Genomic DNA, 17,166 nt, shown 5'->3' with positions numbered 1-17,166 from the left:
CGCAATTTCTCTTAAATACTTGACAAGACACAACTGTGTCAGCGCTCGCTGACAAGTGTCAGAAAGTCTGGCAACTGTACGAGGAGAAACGGCAGGAATACTTGGAGAGGAAGACCACAGCGCCCGCTGAGAGCGCCTGGGGAACTACTGGTGAGACTCTTAGGTGTTCATGGTTGCCTGGTACTTTTCTAGCTAGCAATTTCTCGCAAAATCACTTTTTTTTATAAAAACATCGTTGTTTTGGTTTTTAAAACGCGTTAGTAGCATAATACAGCAAGTTTTAGCAATTTCTCTTGAATACTTGACAAACACAACTGTCAGTGTCATTGAGATTGACAGAGCTCAGTGACAAGTGTGAAGTGTCAGAAAGTCTGGCAATTGTATGAGGAGAAACGGCAAGAATACTTGGAGAGGAAGACCACAGCGCCCGCTGAGAGCGCCTGGGGAACTACTGGTGAGACTCTTAGGTGTTCATGGTTGCCTGGTACTTTTTAGCCCACAATTTCTCGCAATATCACTTTTTTTATAAAAATCGTTGTTTTTGGTTTTTTAAGTCGCTTATTAGCATCACACTGCAAGGACGCCAATTATCTTGAATACTTGACACAAGTATCGGTGTCAGTGAAATTGACAGAGTTCGGAGACAAGTGTCAGAAAGTCTTGACAGCTGTATGAGGAGAAACGACAAGAATACTTGCCTTATACCAAGTGCGGATCCAGCTTCGTGCCCAGGGGGGGGGGGTCACGAGGTAAAGCCCCCCCCCCCCTGGATCCGCGCATGCCTTATAGTAAAGAAATGGCCGACGAGCCGAACTAGGTAATATGCAGATATTAAACTTCGATACGAACTCTATATTACCCCAAAGTTTCATCCTTGAGAAAATTAGGAAGGTCTTCGTCGTCCTGTGGGCACATTTCGGACACTGGCGATCAAATATATGAAAGAGGCGCGTTCCTAGCACACATTCTAAGCTCGTGTAGGTGAACGCGTACCATGCTTGTATGAGTGAGATATGACAGGTCGACTGTTCGCGTTTTTGACAGGCGGTAACCGAGAGGGGGTGGGCGGCGCTTTCAGAGGGGAGAGGGAGTGGCCTTACTGTACGATAATACTCTTTATTATACTGTGGGTTTAGTTTCCACATTATAATCGTTCCTATTTGTTTGCAGACGCGGACTGGGGCACTTCGGACGATGCGTGGGGTGAGCCAGCCGCAGAGACCGCTTGGGGCGATGCGCCCGCCGCTACAGGTAATTATGAAATGAAATGAAATATTGATTTCCAAGTAGGCATATTACAATGCGCATATGAACGTCAAATAAAGCTACGCCGGCTCTAACCCTACGCCTCAGCCTCGAGAAGATTTCAGTGCCCCCTCAGTTCCACTATGGGACCGGCAATAAACTCGGCGGGCCACTTCTTTTCAAAACATTACATCTTATAATTAACATGCAAAAGTATTCATCAAAAAATATTAACAGACTAGGTACTCTATGGAAAGTAATTGCGATAAATTATACAAATTTATTATGATTAATAAGAGATGTTGGAGATTTATAGAGTCCCTAAGTGTCAAAGTACATCTAAAAAACCGGCCAAGAGCGTGTCGGGCCACGCTCAGTGCAGGGTTCCGTAGTTTTCCGTATTTTTCTCAAAAACTAAAGAACCTATCAAGTTCAAAACAATTTTCCTAGAAAGTATTTATAAAGTTCTACTTTTGTGATTTTTTTCATATTTTTTAAACATATGGTTCAAAAGTTAGAGTGGGGGGACGCACTTTTTTTTCCTTTAGGAGCGATTATATCCGAAAATATTAATATTATCAAAAAACGATCTTAGTAAACCCTTATTCATTTTTTAATACCTATCCAACAATATATCACACGTTGGGGTTGGAATGAAAAAAAATATCAGCCCCCACTTTGCATGTAGGGGGGGTACCCTAATAAAACATTTTTTTCCATTTTTTATTTTTGTACTTTGTTGGCGTGATTGATATACATGTTGGTACCAAATTTCAGCTTTCTAGTGCTAACGGTTACTGAGATTATCCGCGGACGGACGGACGGACGGACGGACGGACGGACGGACAGACAGACATGGCGAAACTATAAGGGTTACTAGTTGACTACGGAACCCTAAAAATATACGTGATTTACGCGTGGATGACGCTAGATGTTAGTACAAATAACTTGAATTTACTGACGTATGGAGTTAAAACTCTTCCCTTACGTATTCCTCTATGGTTTAAATGTTAGAAATGATTTGTCAACAGCTACGGAGACTGTGTCATCGACCATCACTTCATCGTCATCATCGGCCCCTCGCTGGCGCTGCGTGTACGAGTTCACGGCTCGCACGGTTGACGAGCTCAGTCTACAGTGCGGAGATCTGGTACGTAATCAGTACAAGAGACAATGTACACTTGTACAGTCAACCAATTGGAACCCTAGGCCACTGTAGAACTTTGTCATAGTGACTTTATAAATCAGATTGTAAGAAATCTCTTACTGCTTGTCATTTTGACATGGTTGTATCTAAACTTTTCTGGTCTTACGTAAAGTCGATATTCTCTAAAAATAGACCACCTCAAACAATGCACTATAAAGGCATTACTAGTTCTGACGGCGAGCAAATATGTAACTTCTTTAATTTGCATTTCCAATCTGTTTTTGAGCATCCCAGTAACGTAGACTTGGATGAAATAACAAATAGCCCAGTGTCGGATTGCGTTATCGATTTCAGTACAATAGATATTAATTACAATATAGTCTTACAATATTTAAAAACTGTTAATGTCCATAAAGGTGCTGGGCCCGATGGCATTCATCCGCTTCTTATAAAGTCGTGTTGTTTTACTCTTGCTACTCCCGTCACTATAATAATAATTAATAATAATAATTAAGCCTTTTATTTCCAATAGATCACATTAAATGACGATTACATTCCATGCATATTATAAATTATTTGATTAAGATTATTTATATTATTTAAATATCCTTAACTAACATTACATTAACTAACATTACATTAATTAACAATTAGATAATAGAACCTGTGTATTTGTATAATGGAATTATATCATTCATTGCGTTTCTTTTCTATTTTAATGTATTTATTTATAATATATTTATATGTAATTAATTAGTTATTTATTTATACATGCGTTACGATTATTGTTTTATCTTCAAATATTACTAAATTTATATAATAAAATTATTTTCTTATATCTACTGGACTGTCCATTTTCGGACATAGGCCTCCTCCCTCCTGTGCCACTCGTCCCTGTCGGCGGCCACTCTCGTCCAGGTGATGCCCGCCTCGGCGACGATGTCGTCTCGCCAGCGCCCCCGCGGGCGGTGCGCGTGCCGTGTGAAGCCGCGCGGGTACCAGTGCAGAATTTTCTCGCTCCAGCGCCCGTCACTCGTGCGAGCCGTGTGTCCAGCCCATCGCCATTTTAATCTGCAAGCCATTTCCGCTGCGTCTATTATCTTAGTGCGGCGTCGGATATCTGTGCTGCGTACTCTATCAATTAACTTGAGATTTAGCATACTTCTTTCGGCTGATCTTTGAAACACTATGAGTTTGTGCACTAGCTCTTTAGTTATAGGCCATGTTTGGCATCCATATAGTAAGGTAGGCGTCACTACGGAATCCATAACTTTTTTCTTTAAGGTTATGTCCAATTTAGATTTAAAAATGTGTTTGTACGACCAGTACGCCTGCCAGGCTTTTTTAATACGTCTCTCGACTTCTTGGATTGGATCGCGATCTTTGGCATTTATGTTTTGTCCCAGGTACAAGTATTCCTTGACATATTCTATATGCTTGGATGATAATATTGTTGTAGGTTTATCGTCTCTGTTACTCATAAGACATGTCTTTTCCGGGTTCATTTCCAAACCACATTTTATACTTTCATGTTGTAGAGTTTTCAGCATGTATAGTATCTCGTCGTGGTTCTCTGCCATCAAGACAATATCGTCTGCGAAACGTAGGTGATTAAGTCGTTCGCCATTTACAGGAATACCACAGTTTTGCCAGTCTAGTCTTCGGAATATGGACTCTAGGAGAGCCGTAAATAGGTTCGGTGAGACCGGATCTCCTTGTCTCACGCCTCGTTTAATTTCGAAGTACTCTCCTTTCTTTTCTAGTTTAATCAGAGATTTTCCCTTGCTGTATATTTCTGACAGAATGTTTATATATTTAATGTCGATACCTTGTTCTTCAAGAGCGATCCATAGCTGTTCATGCGAGATAGTGTCAAAAGCTTTCGTGTAGTCCACGAAAGCTATGTAGAGTCGCTTGTTGTATTCGCTATACTTCTCTATTATTTGTTGTAGAGTAAAAATGTGGTCAATTGTCGAGAAGTTGCGTCTAAAGCCCGCTTGTTCAACAGGTTGTTCGAAATCTAGAGTTTTCCGTATTCGGTTTAATATTACGGTGGTAAATAGCTTGTAAGTTGATTGGAGCAGACTTATAGGCCGGTAATTGCTAACTTGACACGGATCTCCTTTTTTAAATATTAAAGTAATAGTCGACGTTTCCCATTCTTCAGGTATTTTTTCTTGTTTAATTATTTCGTTGAATAGAGCAGTCAGGTGAGGGGTTAAGGGCTCTCCTATTGCCTTTAGTATGTCGTTGGTTATGTTATCTTCGCCAGGACTTTTCATATTTTTTAATGCGTTTATAGCATTAGATATTTCGCTTTCTAATAGCGGCGCTATATTTGACGATGTTCTTTGTGTGTCTCTAAGAGTAGAGTCTTTGTTTTCAGAGTAAAGAGTCTTGTAAAATGTAGTTGCTATTTTAATTATGCTATTACGGTTTGTCTGTTTTTGTCCTGTGTCATCGTTAAGTGAGGGGATCCACAGTTTATGGTCATTTAAGCGTCTGCTTCCTCGTTTAGCGGATCCTCTTTTTGAAAGTTCCTCCTCTATAATTTTCATTCGATGGCAAAGTCTGTTTTGTTTCAGTTTATTGCGGATTTTTGAGTATAACTGCTTAAGCTTCTTTTTTTCTTGTGCCGATTTTGATTTTTGATTTTTTAATGTTGTTCTCTCATTTATTAGTATTTGTATTTTTTCTGTAATAATAGAGTTCATATACTTTGGAGCAGTTTCTTGTGGTAGTTTTAGAGTGCAGTTTTTAATCATATTTTTAATTTTTGTGTAACTTTCCTGGATATCGGCGTATGAAAGTGATTCGGGGCATTCTAGTTGAAATATGTTTTTTAAGGACTCTCTTTCTAGTGGATTATATTCCTTCATTTTACCTTTATACGCTATTCTAGATTTTTTATCCGATTTCAATAAATAACATGTTGCTCTAAGTAATCTATGATCCGTCGGGTGAGTGGTATTTATAACTTCTATATTTTGTATAGTTTTCATATTATTTTTTCGAGCTATAATGAAGTCGATCTCGTTATGAGTTTTTCCGTCAGGCGACTTCCATGTCCAACGAAGTTTTGGATTTTTTTTTAAAATGAGTGTTCATTATGTATAATTCATGCTCTAGGCAGAAGTCCACTAGGGTTTTACCGCGACAGTTCCTGGTACCGTATCCCCATGGCCCTGAAATAGCGCTCTCCTCAGGGGTGGGCATTCCAATCTTCGCATTAAAATCTCCCATGATGAGCATGTTTGCGTAAGTATCTGTCATTGCGTGGCGAATGTCGTTATAAAATGTCTCTAGATGGTCTTCGGGAGCTTTTTTTGTAGGGGCGTATACTTGAATAATGCTGAGTTGGGTGTTTCTTATCACGAGGTCTAATCTTGCTACTCTGTCGGATATGGGTTTAAAATCAACGATGTATTGTTTCATATCGTTTTTTATCATAAATCCCACACCGTTCCTACCGCTTTTTCGCCCTGTATATAGTAGCATATAGTCTCTATGTTCCTGCAAATTCGTCCCTTTCATTCTTATTTCTGAGAGTCCTAGTATGTGCCAATTTATACTTTTTAAAGCGTGCTCGAGTTCTTCCTGGCGGCCTGTTCCTAGTAGAGATCTCACGTTCAGTGTTGCGATGTAAAGTTTTTCAGTTTTGTGATTTTTATTCAATTCATTTATTTTTGGAGTGGAGGGTGATGGTCTGACGCTCCCGCGGTGACCAGCCGTATTGGGAGGTTGGATAGAGTTTTCTATATTATTGTGCTTGGTTGTTTTTTGTGGGGAGGGGGCCTCTTTATGTCATGCCATCATACTGCCATCCGACGCTTCGCTCGTACTTTCAGAAGGTTTCATGTATTCCGTTATGAGATTGTTGACCTTGTGTTTTTTCGTCGTCTTGACTGGCTCCCTTGTTTCAGTGCTGTCGTCACGTAATTGCTGCGGAGATGATGACGGTGCTCTTTTGTTACTGGTTTTTTTCTTACTATTTGTTATTATAAGCTTGTCGTAGCGAATAAAAGCCTCATTTCCTTTTTCTTTTTCAATCTTTTGTTGCGATTTTAATTCTTCCCTGATTTTTAATATTTTTGCCGGATATTCATGTTTAATATATACGCCCGACCCTTCTAACATTTGTTTATTCTTTAAAATTTTTATTTTTGTGCCTAGGGTTGTGAAGGTAACGGATACTGGTCTAGTTTTGTTCCCTTTAATACCGATTCTTCTAATAGACTCTATTTGTGACGCAGATATATCTAATTTCATTTTTTCTCTCATAATTTTGCAAACTTTTTCTTCCAATTCCAGATATGATTTTTCACCTTCCTTTATGCCGAAAAATACCAGGTTTTTTTGTACTGATTTCTTCTCGATTTCGTTTATTCTCTTTTCTTGTTCTTCTGTTATGGTGTGCAGAGAGTTCACTTCTCCGCGTAAACTATTGTATTTTTCATCCATAATTTTGATGATATTGGCCGTAATTTTTTCTTCGGATTTGGCTATGGAATTTTCTATGTTTGCAAATTTTTCGTGCATCTCAGCTCTCATATCTGTTAACAGTTTTTCTAGTCCACTCATTTTGCTTTGACTTTGATATCTGCGCCCTCTATTGAGATAATTGAAGACTAATTTGTTATTGATCAGCGATCGAACAGGTAGAAAGTTCCTTATACTTTACTTTGGTGGTTCTTGTAATTGTTCCTACACTAATCGCTAGATGGCGCTGTTATCAATAATGTCGTTAGATTTATATTATAAATGCAGTTTTAAGTCATTTATTGGATTTCACTTATTTAAATCACTTTGATAATTGTCACGAACCAATATTATTTAAATTTTTCTTCTTAATTGTCACTTTTGCACATATAGTCAATCACTTTTTATGTAGGGTGGGTACGTAGGTGATCGTTAGTTCCGGACGGATTTTTGTAGTTTTCACCTTTTATTGTCAATAGTTTAGTGATGTCTTATTATTCATACGATTTATAGTCACTTTATTGTTCACACTTTTGCTTTATTAACACTTTTTTCTCTTGGTAAACATTTTTAATCACTTAAAAACACAGAGCGCAATGTAAACAAGGGCACAGTGGCGCCAGTCACTATACTATACACTAAGTCAGTTATAGAAGGCATAATGCCAAATATATGGAAACGAGCTTGGGTCACCCCTATTCCAAAGGGTTCCGTTAGTAGTGATGTTGTTAATTATCGCCCAATTTCTAAATTATGCATTATTGGTAAGTTGCTCGAAAAAATCGTTACTGATCAATTATTTGGCGTTGTACGACGCGTTATTATTCCAAATCAGCATGGTTTTTATAGGGGTCGATCTGTTGACAGTAACTTGCTAACCTTCACTGACGAAATTTTTACTGCAATGGACGATGGTCATAGCATAGATGCAATTTATACCGATTTCTCTAAAGCGTTCGATCTGTTTTTTATCTAAAGACGTGATATAATGTCACCCAGGTACTAATATGTTATGCATGCTAATCTATAAGTAAGTTAATTCTCATAATATTGTCTTCGGTCGCCATTATACGCGATTTAATCCGTTTCCATAGTTTTATTTCATAAGTTAATTCTCATTTAAGTGAAGTTGTATATATCTTCTTTGAGAAATAAAGTTCTTAACCCTTAATTTGGCAGACATAGAGACATTAAAAATGTCGTATTTTTTTGTTGAATACTATTTTTGTGGGTCATAAGATGCCCCGAAAAAATAATGAAAAAAATCTTAATCTTTCAGTTTTTCAGGAAAATTATGTTCGGTGTGGCGAACACTGCCAGCTAATCAAGAATAAAAAGTGCCAAATAATTTGCTATATAATTTGTAAGAAACATACAAATTTATTCGTAGAAAATAAACATAAATGTATTGTTTACACTTTGTGTGCCCTTTGATTACCTTGTGACCCCGAAACTAGACCTCCTTTGTAATGTTGACACCGAATATCCTGGTACTCTTGGAGACGGTAAGGGGAATGTCCTGGAATCTAGTCGCTATGTTATTTCAAATGGGGTTTTAAATGCGGAAAATGTGCAAAACTTCTTACTGGGGTTCAACTCGACGAGATTATGTTTACTCCACTCGGATACCTGCTTAAGAGAAGCATCCATTTGAGACACAAGTTGCATTCTGCATTCCAAAACCTGCTCACGATAGGCATTTGCACGACCTGTGTGCTGGCTATCACCTGTGCTGTCATCCGCATAGCAATAGATATTGCTAGTTACTAGCATATCATTGATATGAAGGATGAACAGGGTCGGTGATAGGATAGATCTTTGGGGTACACCTCTGTTAATGGGCTGGATTTCTAAGCATTGATCGTCGATGAAAACAGAAATGCTTCGCCCAGGTAGAAAGCTGGCGACCCACATGGGACGCACCCTTCTGGGACGTACGAGGGGAGCTTGGGAAATACGTCTTATGCTAAACTCTATCAAAAACCTTAGGCAGCGATATCTAGGCTAACTGCCAGAGCCTCTCCCTTGTTCTCAATGGCGGTGGCCCAACTATGACTCAAGTATACCAGAAGATCCCCAGCGCCACGACCATGGCGTAAGCCGTATTGCCGGTCACTATAAGCTGGTGCTCTTCAGGTACGCTAAGAGCTGGTTATTAACCACTTACTTCATCACCTTGGAGAGAAGAGAGGTTCTCTCATTTGGCCTCAATGGGCCGATAGTGTGCAGGGCTTGTGCGATTACCCTTCTTTGCGGTTGGATGGACTCAAGCAGTCTTTCAGGATGACGGGCATTTAATACCTGAGCAGTATGAATGCGAAAAAAGGCGCGTTGAAACCGGGGTTAGTTCCGGAGCGCACGTTTTCAGCACAATAGCTGGTATACCATCAGGCTCATTGGACTTATTGACACCGAGGGCAAAAAGTGCACGCCTAACTACACTTTTGAAGCGAACCTCGGGCATGGATGCCTCACAGCGCGGGTTCTGGTGTATGGAGGCCAAAGTATTTTTGAGGAAGTGGGAAGACATGAAGAAGAGGGGTCTGAATCCTCGCTGTAGGACCTTCCTGATGCAAAGGTGATCCATCGCGGTTCAACACGGTAACGCGGCAAGAGCACGGATAGGTACTTTTGCATCGGGATGTTCGTAATTAGGTTAGAGTTGGCTATTAATTTTATGTATGTAGATGTAAGATTAATGTAATTTACTTTTGTGCTCATTTGCGAATAAAATATTTTGATATAAGGTCCACCGATTAGTTGGCAATGTTCGTCATACCGAACATGCAAGCCTGGAACTCATACACTGCGTAGCTGGCGGTGTTCGCCACACCGAACATGCAACAAACCTACTATTTCACTGTGATGATGGCAGTGTTCGGTACCGCGAACATGACTTTTGAATTATTACTGTCACAAAATTAAGACTTACAATAAACTAGAAACTCTTTAGTACGATTCATTAACTCATTGGTAATCGATAAATGTCGTTTTTATAAATGTGACACCATAAAAATCTAATATAATGTCATAAATAACTTGATGATACTTCGCGGTTGCCGTCTTGCCGCGATTTTGCGTGCACTGCTGACATACGAAATTTGCGACAGTAATTAATTAATTTTCTACCAATTAAAACAATACATAGCTACAATTTGAATCGAAAGAAAAATAAACAAAGATGAAAATGTGACCAGTAGATTTTTTTGAAATGTATGTTCGCCACAGCGAACACTGTCCAATTAAGGGTTAAATCTTAAAATGTGATCAACAATACGCTGTTTTTCATTTTTTTTAGCCTATAGTTGTGTCTCACTGCTGGGCTGTTAAATTATTCCATTATATTATTATTCCATTATAGGTTAGCGAAGCCGTGGCACCAAGGGGCGATGCAGAACCCGGGTGGCGATGGGGCACCGCTAGAGGTACTTATTCTACCAAATATTTTTCGAGGGTGAACGGAGAAGCGCTGGTGGCCTAGCCGTAACGGCCCAGCCACGACATTGGCACAGTATAATAAAGAGTACTATCGTACAGTATGGCCACTCCCGCTCCCCGCTGAAAGTGCCGCCCACCCCCTCTCGGTTACCTCACAGTTACCACCTGTCTAAAACGCGATCAGTCGACCTGTCATATCTCACTCATACAAGCATGGTACGCGTTCACCTACACGAGCTTAGACTGTGTGCTAGGAACGCGCCTCTTTCATATATTTGATCGCCAGTGTCCGAGGTGTGACATTGGTCTAAGCGCGACAGCTGTGAGCGGCAGCCATACGTGCGAATGAAAAGTCCCATCGCTGTCTCTCGCTCTAATGTATGGCCGCCGCTTAGACCGCTTAGACCAATGTCGTGGCTGAGCCGTAAGAGCGTGCGACTAAAGCTGTGTTTCCACTTAGTATTCTGAACAGCGTGCATAGTCGTATATCTATCTCTATCGCTCTTGCTTATTCGCGCGACAGAGCCAGACTACCTTTCGTGGCGTTTTCGTTTCGCGTCGTAGAAATGCCATTCGGCTACGAGGCCAGTTCTGAGCGAGCATTCTCGTTCTTTTGTGCACCGATAAAAGTATGGAGTGTTTTCATATCCACAGGAACGAACGAAAGCTCGATCTATTTATAACACCAGAGAGGATTGAGTATTATAGAGAGTTACTGTCAAAGTAAAACGTGTAATCACAATGCATAGACTGCCATCTCTCGACACAGGCTTAAAACTTTTGAACCTCAGTTTTGACAATTTGGTCCATATTCTTAGCTTGGTATGTATAAAATGTCAAATATTTTTACTAGCGCCATCTAGCCGAGCGTTCTCCAAAGGTGTAACGCCATCTTGGCCACCGTACCTTTTTCATTATGGTTTTGTGGTACGTTTTTTCTTAGACTTTATCCGTCTATTCGGAGTTACATATGTCTTTGATAACACTAAGTCATACGCAGCTTGAGACAAGCCTTCTTGAACGTCAACTAGCGTAAATTATCAGCACTGCTACTTGTCAATAGATGTCGCGACGAACAAAAAGTCTAGTGCTGAACAATTTTAGCTAATATTACAATAGTATTAATCAGTACTCTGTTTTCAATTCCTTCTGCTTGTAATATAAGTCGTAAACTGTTTTAATATTACATTTTTGGCAGACGCAGCACTGTTGGCACGTAGTGTCGAGTAGTTGTACTGATAATTTTAGCTATTTGACGCGTGATTGACGCTAGATGTCACTACAAATAACTCTTCCCTTACTTATTCCTCTATGGTATGAACACTATGAACGCAGACCTCTTGGACGGAGATGGCACATAAAGAAGAAGAAAGATGTTTATCCATACTAATATTATAAATGGGAAAGTGTGTGTGTCTGTTCGTTTGTCCGTCCTTCACGGCAAAACGGAGCGACGAATTGACGTGATTTTTTAAGTGGAGATAGTTGAAGGGATGGATAGTGACATAGGCTACTTTTTGTCTCTTTCTATCGTGAGCGGAGCGGGCAAAAGCTAGTAGCGACTGGTCTGGCTCAGTCGGTAGAGACCCTGCTTGCTGCGCCGCGGTCCCGGGTTCGAATCCCGGTAAGGGCATTTATTTGTGTGATGAGCACAGATATTTGTTCCTGAGTCATGGATGTTTCCTATGTATATAAGTATTTATATATTAAAATATCGTTGTCTGAGTATACCCACAACACAAGCCTTCTTGAGCTTATCGTGGGCCTCAGTCAATCTGTGTAAGTATGTCCTATAATCTTTTTTTTATTTTTTTTATTTATTTAATTATGTGTCGCAGGTCAATCCGGTTGGTTCCCTGAATCGTACGTGGAAGACATCAACGCGGCGTCGGCTTACGCGACCGAGGTCATTGAACCGCTGGAAACGAAGACGCAACTTGAAGGTACAATAAATAAACATGTTTGGATACTTACGGATAAGTTTTTTTTTTTTTATTATTATAAATGGGCTTACTCTTGGCTACAGACTAGCCAAAGACAAAGACGTGGCCTACGATGGAGTGAGCTCGCCCAGAAGATACCTGTTCACTCTTGATTTGAAGAATGAATTACAATCTGACAGGAGATTGTGATGGCCATCTCGATTCGCGCTTGACCGCGTTGCCATAGCAACGGGCGGTACAACAGAAGCTTCAATTTGAAAATGAAAAACTGATAACATTTTTTGACGGACACGTAAAATAATTTCAATTGTATGCTTTCTTGAACGTTGCATTTAAATCATATGCAGTATTTTAAGTAATCGATGGAATCAGGCGTTACTTTGCGGAAATCCATGTTAATCATAAACTAGAACATTCCCTTGCTAATCCGCTAATTGATAACGTGCAAGTCAATCAGTGCTAACCTGTTATAATTACTTGCGTATTTTTTACATGCAATTAATTTTCCCACCCTCCCACCGCAAAAATAAAAATAAATACGCAAATAAATATAACAACCCACCACCAAAAATACAAAACTCGACACGTGTTTCGCCTCTCTACGAGGCATCCTCAGGAGCTGATGTTGACGGTCTGAAGTTCCGGGGTCAGTTGCGGAAGTACAACAGGTTACTTAGCACTGATTGACTTGCACGTTATCAATTCGCGGATTAGCAAAGGAATGTTCTAGTTTATGAGTATTTTAAGTGTTTGTTTGTGCTCAAAAAGCGTTTGTAATCAAGAACAATGGATTTATATGAAGATTCCTATATAGGTGAAGATAGATTACTGGTCGCAGCTCCGCCATTAAAGGGTTTGCCTTATGATTTTTTCCTCTGTGTTTTCCTCTCAAATGTGATGAAAAACATTGTGTGTAACTCAGGAGGTAAGGATTTTGAAAAGTCGTGTCTATAACTCTCTCCAGCCTGTTATTGACACTTGTTGTCAAAATCCTCCTTACCGGACCGGACTATTGCTGTTTTTAGTTCATAATTTAATATGGTACTAATATTTTATTTCGGTTAATTGAACAGTACTTAATCATATAAGACAGATTTAAAAAAAAAAGGGTCAAGTAGCCTGTTGTATAACCGTAAGAGTTATGACGCTAGTTTCTAAAAAAGTCATTAAAAACACGGTGTATAATGAGGATTAGAGATGGCCCGAATATTCGGTTAATATTCGGTATTCGGCATATTCGGCAAGTTTTTCAATGTTCGTATTCGGTCGAATAATTCGGTTGCATTGCCGAATATTTACCGAATAAACAAAGTAAATAACTAATGAAGATCTTACGTATTCCATTGGATAATAAGCTCCTATTTTAGTAGCTTTCTAAGCAACTACTAAAAAGAGATAATTACCTATGCGTCAAAATATAAATACAATTGTTTTGTAAAAAAGTTAGAACACCGTAGTTTAAGAGTTGAGAAGAGTTCAAACTTCAGAGTTGTTTTAACTAAGTTTTAGTTATCCACTAAATAATAAGAACATAGTTGTAGTAACATATCTAACCATTATAAATCATTTAATAGTTTTAATGAACATCCTCTTTAAAAATATGGCGTAACCGAATATTCGGCCGAATGTTCGGTTCGGTAAGAGCTTAACCGAATGTTCGGCCGAATATTCGTATTCGGCAAAGTCCATATTCGGCCCATCTCTAATGAGGATATTACATTATTTTACAGGCATCGAAGAAGTCCCTGAAGCTGAAATCACTAATGACCTTGGTGGGGCCATGCCTGTTGTTGGTAAGTTATAATAACCACAAAATTAAAATTTTGGAAAAACCCCCGACCGCGACATAGTAAACCGATTTTCATGAAACATAGCTAAAAACACTCCTGACTAACTCAGCTTTCAGACAAAAAAACTAAATCTAAATCGATTCATCCGTTCGGGAGCTACGATGCTACAGACAAACACACACAGACAGACAGACAGACACGTCAAACTTATAACACCCCGTCGTTTTTGCGTCGGGGGTTAAAAATAGGTAAATTTAATGTTTTTTCCTTCTCAGAATCCCGAGCCCTTTCCAACCTACTAAGCAGAAAAAAGCGTCCCAAATTTAAGTTTTAGTAATAAATAGCAGTACTGATAATTTTTAATTAGCCTCTTTTGTGTCCCACTGCTGGGCAAAGGCCTCCCCTCGTTTTCTCCACTCGACCCTGTTGTCGGCGTTTTCCCACCATTTTGGGTAAAATGCGTCCAGGTCGTCCCGCCATCTCCTTTTTGGTCTGCCTGAACCCCGGCCTGCCACGTCTGTGGTCATTTTGGCACAACTTTTTTTTTAATTAAAAAAACTGATCATTTACGCTAGTTGACGCGTGGGTGACGCTAGATGTCACTACAAATAACTTAAAAATAATTGTACACACCCTTAACCAACTCTAACTTTTCCAGAGGGCGGTGATTTCTACATAGCGGCGTACCCGTACAACTCTGCGGAGCCCGGGGACCTGGTGTTCGAGGCCGGCGAGAGGATCGAGGTCATGCGGCGGGACGGCGACTGGTGGACCGGGCGCATCGGCAACAGGTAACATATATCGCAGTTATAAGGTTATGTTGTATTGGCAACAGGTAAAATATCGCAGCTATAAGGTTTTCTGTAGTATCGGCAACAGTTAACATATATCGCAGCTGTAAGGTTTTGTTTTACTATCGGCAACAGGTAACATATATCGCGATTATAAGGTTTTGTTGTATTGGAAACAGCTTATATCGCAGCTGTAAGGTTTTGGTCGCATCGGCAACAGGTACCTAACATATCGCAGCTATAAGGTTTTGTTGTATTGGCAACAGCTTATATCGCAGCTATAAGGATTTGGTCGCGTCGGCAACAGGTAAAATATCGCAGCTATAAGGTTTTCTCTAGTATCGGCAACAGTTAACATATATCGCAGCTGTAAGGTTTTGTTCTACTATCGGCAACAGGTAACATATATCGCGATTATAAGGTTTTTTTTGTATTGGCAACAGCTTATATCGCAGCTGTAAGGTTTTGGTCGCATCGGCAACAGGTAACATATCGCAGGTATAAGGTTTTGTATTGGCAACAGCTTATATCGCGGCTATAAGGTTTTTGAAGTGGACCTTCTAATGCGACTGACAGCATTAAACGGTACTCTCAAAGTTGTCACTTCCAATAATTGATAGCGCTAAACGTTTCACTTGTTCTCCACGCACTATTTTCGAATTTTTTGCACCTGTATCCGTAATGTTACTAATTTCGCTCCCTTGTGACACAGAGTATTATTTCTAGAACCGGCATCTTCCCGTCAAACTACGTGACGCGCGACGCGACCACTACGTCGGAGCCCATTGCACCCATCCCCGAGGCTGTCGAGCCCGAGCCATCCCCCGCTCCCGCGCTCGCCCCCGCCCCCGCGCCCGCTCCTGTGCTGCCCGCTGAACCCGTGCAGGTATGTACACCACACGGGTTTCCTCTATTTGGCATAACTTTAATTCGTATTTAATATATAATTGGCATAATTAATCGATTTTCACCAAATGTTAATTTGGCAGAAAACTTATTTGTCATAATCTGGAATAATTAAGTACTTTGTCCGAAAATAAGTTACGTAAATAAAAAACGTATATCCTGTACTAATCTTCTCAGACTACATTTTTATTATACGATTTTGAAAAAGAGTAAACGAGGCTAAGACGAATTAAAATTTTTTTTTCAGAAATTACCTAAAATTAAGTGACAATTTCTTTGAAAATTTGCATCACATCGAAGTTATTTTCGTACATAATGAATCTGCAACGTTTACTAAAATTGCTGTTATGCCTTAGTGATTATAAGTTTCTATTATATATTTTTGGCAACTTTTTGAAAACGAGCCTTCATTGTCACAATTATTACCACTTCTGGACATTTTCTCATATTTTGTTAGACCAAGTAGAAAAAGTCCTATAATATGTTATATATTTGTAAACTACTCGCAAAGCCGCCTTTAATTTGATGCCACATACGGTATAATTAAGCGCTCGGTTGCGATTTCACTATTTTTCACATGATAGCCCTCTTAAAAACCCGTAGTAGAGTGACCGGACCGAAAACCAGGTGTAACGAAAAGTGTTATGGCGCGGCGGCTTATATCTCTGTAACTATAATACCTATATAAACAATTTTAATACGAATGTGTAGAGGAAAGTAACCATTACTCGGACATACATAGTTTGCTGATATAGGTGGTGCCACTTTTATTTCAGGAACAAAAATCGTCCACACCGATTTCATCAGAAGTGGCGGCCATCACGGACGCGTCTGTGCCGCGACCGGCGTCGGCGGCGCGACGCGATTCCGGTCGCGACTCCGCGACGGGGCGCAGGAAGAACGAGATCGCTCAGGCCATAGCTGCGTACAACGCTACCAGGTTTGTTACAAAATATACAAACTATTTCCATTATAATTATACTACTCATAGTGTTGTGTTCCTGCCGGTGAGTAAGGCTGCCAGAGCTCAACGAGGGTGCGGTGTGTTGGTGACGGAAGGACCTATGGAACTAATTTGTTCCGTCTATTGTCCTTTGAGTCGTCGGCAACCCGAACCCTCCTTAGAACTTGTACACTCCTTTTTGCTGTGTACTTAACACTACTACTACAGTATTTATATATTTTTCTTTAAGTCCCAGCGTCAAAGCCGTATTGGATTTTTCCGTGGGACTTAATCAATAGTAGATCTGTGTTAGCCATTCCACGCGCGGACGTCGCATATGAACCTTAAAAAAAACTCGCACGTAAAGTAACAATAGAAAGTGCGAACGTGCGTTCCGTGAGAACGCACGCCACCCCAGATTAGGCCGCGAACTCGCGGCTGCCAGCATGTACTTGTAGCGCGGCGATAGAATCGCGGAGCGAGC

At 40.1% G+C, this 17,166-nt stretch overlaps 2 protein-coding genes across 2 annotated transcripts in view; one reads left to right on the top strand and one right to left on the bottom strand.

Moving 5' to 3' along the window:
- The window catches only part of LOC125239110 (intersectin-2-like), a 54,635-nt gene that overhangs the window by 28,739 nt on the left and 8,730 nt on the right, over window positions 1-17,166 (top strand). The window contains exons 16-23 of the mRNA XM_048146603.1: window positions 1,171-1,251; window positions 2,277-2,395; window positions 10,233-10,296; window positions 12,148-12,252; window positions 13,983-14,045; window positions 14,701-14,833; window positions 15,560-15,719; window positions 16,516-16,679. Of these exons, the coding sequence (XP_048002560.1) occupies window positions 1,171-1,251; window positions 2,277-2,395; window positions 10,233-10,296; window positions 12,148-12,252; window positions 13,983-14,045; window positions 14,701-14,833; window positions 15,560-15,719; window positions 16,516-16,679 (889 nt within the window). The remainder of the gene's footprint in view (window positions 1-1,170; window positions 1,252-2,276; window positions 2,396-10,232; window positions 10,297-12,147; window positions 12,253-13,982; window positions 14,046-14,700; window positions 14,834-15,559; window positions 15,720-16,515; window positions 16,680-17,166) is intronic.
- LOC125239109 lies at window positions 5,516-7,478 on the bottom strand. Its single transcript, XM_048146602.1, has 2 exons — window positions 6,275-7,478; window positions 5,516-6,003 (listed from the first exon to the last, which is right to left on the bottom strand). The coding sequence occupies exons 1-2, from the start codon at window positions 6,971-6,973 to the stop codon at window positions 5,968-5,970; spliced, it is 735 nt and encodes a 244-aa protein (XP_048002559.1). The 5' UTR covers window positions 6,974-7,478; the 3' UTR covers window positions 5,516-5,967.

Source organism: Leguminivora glycinivorella, chromosome 25, assembly GCF_023078275.1.
Source record: "Leguminivora glycinivorella isolate SPB_JAAS2020 chromosome 25, LegGlyc_1.1, whole genome shotgun sequence".
NCBI lineage: Eukaryota > Metazoa > Arthropoda > Insecta > Lepidoptera > Tortricidae > Leguminivora > Leguminivora glycinivorella.
Note: the sequence above shows the minus strand (reverse complement) of the source record. Positions and strands in the feature narration are given on the sequence as shown.

Coding starts and splice junctions, on each gene's coding strand:
- LOC125239109 (XM_048146602.1), bottom strand. CDS start 6,973: ATGAGTGGACTAGAAAAACTGTTAACAGATATGAGAGCTGAGATGCAC. Junction 6,004..6,274: donor AGACGACGAAAAAACACAAG/GTCAACAATCTC, acceptor GATCTCTACTAG/GAACAGGCCGCCAGGAAGAA.